The sequence below is a fragment of the Etheostoma spectabile genome, unplaced genomic scaffold, assembly GCF_008692095.1.
Source record: "Etheostoma spectabile isolate EspeVRDwgs_2016 unplaced genomic scaffold, UIUC_Espe_1.0 scaffold456, whole genome shotgun sequence".
NCBI lineage: Eukaryota > Metazoa > Chordata > Actinopteri > Perciformes > Percidae > Etheostoma > Etheostoma spectabile.
In genome coordinates, this window is record NW_022605612.1 from 230,673 (window position 1) to 237,613 (window position 6,941).

General features: G+C 38.0%; 1 protein-coding gene across 1 annotated transcript in view; it reads left to right on the forward strand.

Moving 5' to 3' along the window:
• parvaa (parvin, alpha a) overlaps positions 1-6,941 on the forward strand; it is a 48,192-nt gene that overhangs the window by 20,603 nt on the left and 20,648 nt on the right. The window contains exons 10-11 of the mRNA XM_032511736.1: positions 2,839-2,907; positions 3,153-3,254. Of these exons, the coding sequence (XP_032367627.1) occupies positions 2,839-2,907; positions 3,153-3,254 (171 nt within the window). The remainder of the gene's footprint in view (positions 1-2,838; positions 2,908-3,152; positions 3,255-6,941) is intronic.

Sequence of the window (6,941 nt, forward strand, 5' to 3'; positions counted from 1 at the left end):
AGGAGATTTGTTTTTCGCCACCTTCATTCAACTTTTCAACACTATCTTTTTTCTGTTCTCACCAGTAGGACATTTCTCCATGGAGATCTTTTCATACCAGAGACAGCTTTAACCTTAGTGGGAGCAATGGCATCAATAACATTTGTAATTTTACAGTTGAAATGATCTACACTGAGAGCCCAGAGAGTGCGGGTGTGGAGGAAAAAAGCTGAATAAATGTTTCACTGGTGTTTTCAGTGATATATTGTTTTCTGATTATCTTTGTTTGGACACTTTTGGGCACAGCGATAGTGCCGTTAAAGAAAACACATTAATGATCATAGAGAGCAACGTCAGTCACCACAACCTTGGAAATGTTCAGACCCTTGGAGACAATCAAGTCAAGAGTGTGCCCCTTATTGTGCGTGGGCTCTGTCACATGCTGAGTCAGTCCATAGTTCTCAAAAACACAACACAGTTCTTTGGTCCCACGGTCCTGGGGGTTGTCAACATGAATGTTAAAATCACCTGCAATGATTACACAATCAAAGTTAATACAGATTATAAACAGCAGTTCATTGAAGTCATCAATGAAGGTTGCACAATATTTAGGTGGCTTGTAGATATTTAGAAATATTGCTTGAGGGGAAGATCTTAACTGAAGAGCCACATATTCAAAAGAAGCAACATTTCCATAACACATTTGTGTACAGTGGAATGAGTCATTAAACAAAATGGCGACTCCACCTCCTTTCTTCTTCAGTTCCTTCAGTTCAAAATGGCAGACTTCCTGTTGGGTTCAGGGTATGGCTCGAATGTAAGTCTTGACATACTACTTATGTGTACCACGTTTCATTGGTCTGTGTTAAATGTACTGCAAGGGATTACATTTTTTTATTTTGTAGGTGGCGCTAGCCTATTCCCGTCCCTTAAAAAGACGTACATTTTCACCAGGCTTGATGCAACTGTCAATTTTGAGTTTTTAAGTATGTTAAGCCCCTCAAAAAGGCGGTTCATTTGAGGTCCTTTGCCGCTGTCGGTGCTCAGGCCCTAATAAGTGAAGCGTCAAATTGTTTTGTATTTGACTAAAATAGAAAAAGTGGGAAGACCAGAAAAGTTTTTTCGTACTCTTTTTTTTGAACATGGGAATTTCTTATTTGAATTACTTAATTATTGTGAATAATTAACAATATGTTCTTATTTATCGGTTACTTTTTAAGATTTTATTATATACAGTATATTTTGTTTTTCATCTCTAAACCTAAACACAAAAACAAATACTACTATGCACAGTAATTTAGCTAACTTCATTAATCATGATCGATGAGGCAGGTCATGGGCAAGAATATACAGACCTCAAAGGATTGTTGTGGTGTGGGTTTAGATCATCTTTGTTTTAAGTGCAAATAATCTGGTAAGATTTGTTCCCTTATTTAGGCAACTGTGATTTTGTAAACAGTTCTGTCTTCAGATATCTCTGCTCTTTGATCTCTACTCCAAAACCAGTCTAGGACTTAATGTAATTGTTGGCAGGGAAACAACTTTTTGGAAACTTTGGCTTTGTTGGTGTAACTGGTCTGTTAACGCCTATCAATGATGATTCCAAGTTGTGTTCTGGCATGGCTGTATTAAGAGGATGTACTGTAGAGGATATGCTGGGTTTCTGGTTCTTTTGTGTAGATATGTGGTGATAAATAGAAATGCACAAAAGCATCAGCTCTTTGTGTGTGTCACAGACTTGGCTCCCCTCTTGTCAGTTGGAAAAGGTTTTTTCTCTAACAGCTCATTTGACACATACTCATGTTGCATAGGCTATACCGGGGGTTCTCAAGCTTATTACTTAAAGTTCCTCCTCTGATTTTTTTTTTTTTTTTTAATCAAGGTCAGGGGTCCAGAATGATTTGCAAAAACAAAATAACAATCAACTCAATTCTAACTTTTAAGCCACATACATTTAAGATGAGTATTCGGTTTTCCTGGTCGTTTGTACCGGTACCAGAACCATGAAATTGGTAGCAGTACCCACTTATATAATGACGCGTCACATTATTTTATATGAAAGCCTACCTAGGACAAAAAACAAATCACGTTCTGGTAAAGCAGTAACGGATGTTAGTTGGATTAGGAACTGTAATATAATTACTGTTGTGGAAGTTGCAAACCCTTAGACTACTTGTTACTGTGAAAAGTAATACTATTACAGTAATATATTACTTAGTAATTCTTAGTAATTGCCCAACACATGCTTCTTTATAAGTACAACATCATAACACAACATAGTATAATCATTAATAAGCGTAACACACTGGGTACATTAGCAGCTAAATAGACAGCCTTCTAATCTAGTAAATTATTGAGCATGAAGTTTATTTTTGGCCTTGGAGTAGTTTGACACAAACTCAAGGTCTTCTAACTATCTTCTTTTCCAAAAACTTTTCATCCCATTCAATGCTGTTTTTGTCAGTGAATTTAGTATTCTCAATTGCAGTTCTGAGTTTTTATCGCTTTGGATAAAAGTGTCAGATAACTCCATGCACTAATAAAGAAGGTGATACGTGATTGAAAGCCCCAGAACAAAAGCTAGTAAGTGGACCTTAAATTAAGATTTTGTTGGGGTCAACCCAGCCGATTCTTATAGGTAAATAAGATTTATGTCACATGAAACCTGTGAGAATGAATAATTTTTTGTGAAAACCTCCAATATGGCTGATAAAGGCTATAATGCTTGGTGTCAAATAACTGCCTTGTGTTTTGTTTACATAATTGTTTTTTAATATATCTGTCCGTGTAAATTCCCTGTCTAGTTTGAAATGTTGCCAATTTCTGAGCCAGACTTTTTCCCTCTCTGTTCCCTCTCAGACATTGATCACATTTGTGAACAAACACCTCAACAAGCTCAACCTAGAGGTGTCTGAATTGGACACACAGGTACGTTTCCCATACCTACATATACACACCGAAAACATTTTCAAAGGTCTTACACAAAATATACTATATAGTGATGCTTAAGTGAAAATACATTTTGAAAAACATTCTCATTTTAACATATTTTTAATCTGTCATTGAGATTTTGTTCTTCAAATCAGTTGACCTTGTTTAAACAATAAATCACCACTATTCAAATATTGATGACTCACCAGCACACTGTTTACCTGACTGCGTTCCTGTCTCAGTTTGCAGACGGGGTTTATCTGGTATTGCTGATGGGGCTGCTGGAGGGATACTTTGTGCCGCTCTACAACTTTTTCCTCACACCAGAGAATTTTGACCAAAAGGTAAAGTGGGATTATTTTTTATATCCATCAGTAAGATGGACTATTACAGTAAGGCTTCACCAAAAACCTATAATTTAATTAACAGTCACTGGCTGTTTAGTTTTTTGGCTAGCTGTTAACAAATGACAAATGTCAACAATAAATCATGCTAGCGACAAACTGAAGCTGTGTTTATAGCCCGAATAAAATGAGTCTGATTCAACTCGTTTGATTTAGGATGAAACCATGACTATCACAATAAAGTGGTGATTTTCAGGTCAATAGTCTTTGAACATGAACAGTGTATGAATCATATACCACTGATGACTAAAGAGATGAAGAGCCACCATCAATTCGATTTCTAAATGGTTTCAGATGAACAAACTCTCACTCAATGTAAATAAATCTAATTTTGATGTTTTATAACAGAAATAAAAGATATGCAAAAGAAAAAGCTAAAATATTCATAGACAATATTGAAATAACTCAGGTTAATTATATCAAATTCCTAGATGTCATAGTGGATGAAAATACAACATGGGAGCACCATATTGAATTTGTGTGACTGAAGTCGTTTGGCATGTTCATTGATAAACCTCCTTAGGTTATGAGCAGAGGAAATGTTCTGCTATCTGCTAGGTTAATTTAATTCAATTTCAATTCAATTTTATTTATAGTATCAATTCATAACAAGAGTTATCTCAAGACACTATACAGATAGACCACACTCCAGAATTTACAAGGACCCAACAGTTCTAGTAGTCTCCTCCAGAGCAAGCAACAGTGCGACAGTGGCGAGGAAAAACTTCCTTTTAGACAGACCCAGGCTCTTGGTAGGCGGTGTCTGACGGGCCGGTTGGGGTTAGAATGAAGAGTGGCAATAACAAAAATAGAAAAAAATAGTAGTTTGTAGCAGTTCTTTGTAGTAGTTCATGGCATAGCAGGACGCTGTGCGGCTTACAAGGCACAGCAGGACGAGCAGGGCACTGCAGTGTAGCAGTTGAACATGGCATCACAGAATGTGTAGCGGGACCATGGCGACAGCTGCTACCCTGATTGGGAGCCTCTCTATCCAAGGGAACATGCTGGGGAAAAAAGAACATAAGGCTCCGGGGAATGACTCCCCAGAGCTAGGTTAGTAACACATTTCTTGGACATGGATGCACATAAATGAAAAGATGGAAAGATAGAGGAGAGAGTGCTCAGTGTATCAAAATAAGTCCCCACGGTCTAAAACTATTACACAAACCAAGAGAGACAAGGTAAGAGAGCTCCAGCCCGGTCGGGTAAAACTCTCCCCAACCGGATCGGGCTGTATGCCAAGTCTCTCCTTTAGTTTTATTATATGCTTGATTATATGATAGATAAATCTGAAAACTATGTACTAACTACTACTCCCTAACAATATTCGATTCTCTGCCCTAACTATAAGCTTTATCAAAAAGGAAAGTCTTAAGCCTACTCTTAAATGTGAGACGCTGTCTGCCTCCGGACCCAAACGGAACCTGGTTCCACAGGAGAGGAGCCTGATAGCTGAACGCTCTGGCTCCCGTTCTACTTTTAGAACTCTAGGAACCACCGTAACCTGCATTGGGAGCGTAGTGCTCTCGCAGGGTTTTTAAAATTTTTTTAATTTTTAATTTTTTAATTTGTTTATTTATCCCCAATGGGGAAATTACAATTTACACTCTGTGTCCACACTTTGTTAGTTATCACACACAGTCCGAACTACACAGGTACTATGAGCTCTTTATACAAGATGGAGCCTGACCGAGAGCTTTGTTGGTGGAAGAAGGATTTTAAATTCTATTCTAAATTTTACAGGAACCAATGCAGAGAAGCTAAAACAGGAGAAACGTAATCTCTTTTCCTGGTTCCCGTCAGAACACGTGCCGCAGCTTCTGGATCAGCTGAAGAGTCCTTATGGCTTTTCCGAGCAGCCTGATATCAAAGAATTGCAGTAATCCAACCTAGAAGTAACAAATGCATGGACTAGTTTTTCTGCATCATTTTTAGACAGGATATTCCTGATTTTTGCAATATTACGTAGGTGAAAAAAGGCGATCCTTGAAACTTGCTTTAAGTGGGAATTAAAGGACATGTCCTGATCAAAGATGACTCCAAGATTCTTCACAGTGGTGCTGGAGGCCAGGGTGATGCCATCCAGAGTAACTATATCTTTGGATAATGCGTCACGGAGGTTCTTGGGTCCGACAGCAATAACTTCAGTTTTATCTGAGTTTAACATTAGAAAATTACAGGTCATCCAGGTTTTAATATCCTGAAGGCACGTTTGAAGTTTAGCTAACTGATTAGTTTCATCCGGCTTGATTGATAGATATAACTGAGTATCATCTGCATAACAATGAAAGTTTATGGAGTGTTTCCTAATAATACTGCCTAAAGGAAGCATATATAAAGTGAACAGGATTGGACCGAGCACAGATCCTTGTGGGACTCCATGACTAACTTTGGCGTGCACAGAGGATTCATCGTTAACATGAACAACTGAGATCGATCTGATAAATAAGACTTAAACCAGCTTAGAGCAGTCCCTTTAATGCCAATTAAATGTTCCAATCTCTGTAAGATATAATGGTCAATGGTATCAAATGCAGCGCTAAGATCTATACAACAAGTACAGGATAGTCCTTTGTCTGTTGCATTAGGAGGTCTTAGTAATTTTCACAAGTGCTGTCTCTGTGCTATGATGAACTCTAAATCCTGACTGAAAATCCTCAAATAAGCTGTTGCTATGCAGAAAGTCGCACAGCTGTTTGGCGACTGCTTTCTCAAGAATCTTAGAGAGAAATGGAAGGTTAGATATAGGTCTATAGTTGGCTAAAACATCTGGATCAAGGTTTGGCTTTTTCAGAAGAGGTTTAATTACAGCAACTTTAAAGTGCTGTGGTACATAGCCTGTTAATAAAGACAAATTGGTTATATCCAGTAGCGAAGTGTTGACTAATGGTAAAACTTCTTTAAGTAGCCTAGTCGGGATGGGATCCAAGAGGCAGGTTGATGGCTTAGATGAAGAAATAATTGAATTAAATTGATAAAGATCAAGTGAAGCAAAGCAGTCTAAACATGTATCTGGTTTTACAGCTGTTTCTAAGGTTCCTGAGTTTAGAGATAAGTCAGTGCCAGTTAAAGGAAGGTCTTGGTGAATTTTGCTTCTAATAGTTATAATTTTATCATTGAAGAACCTCATAAAGTCGTTACTACTAAGAGCTATGGGAATACTTGGCTCAGTAGAGCTGTGACCTTCTGTTAGCCTGGCTACAGTGCTGAAAAGAAACCTGGGGTTGTTCCTATTTTCCTCTATTAATGACGAGTAGTACGCTGCTCTGGCATTACGGAGGGCCTTCCTATACGTTTTAAGACTATCTTGCCAGATTAAACGAGAATTTTCCAGTTTGGTGGAGCGCCAGATCTTCTCAAGTTTCCGCGATATTTGCTTTAATTTGCGAGTTTCAGTGTTATACCATGGAGCTAACCGTCTTTGTTTTATTATCTTCTTTTTTAGAGGGCAACAGAGTCAAGAGTCATTCGTAGCGAGCCTGCTGCACTATCAACAAAATGATCGATTTGGGAGGGACTAATAGCGTAGGAGTCCTTCGTTACTTTGTGATTTGGTAATGAATTAAATGACGGAATCGCATCCTTAAATTTAGCTACAGCACTATCAGATAGACATCTTGTATAGAA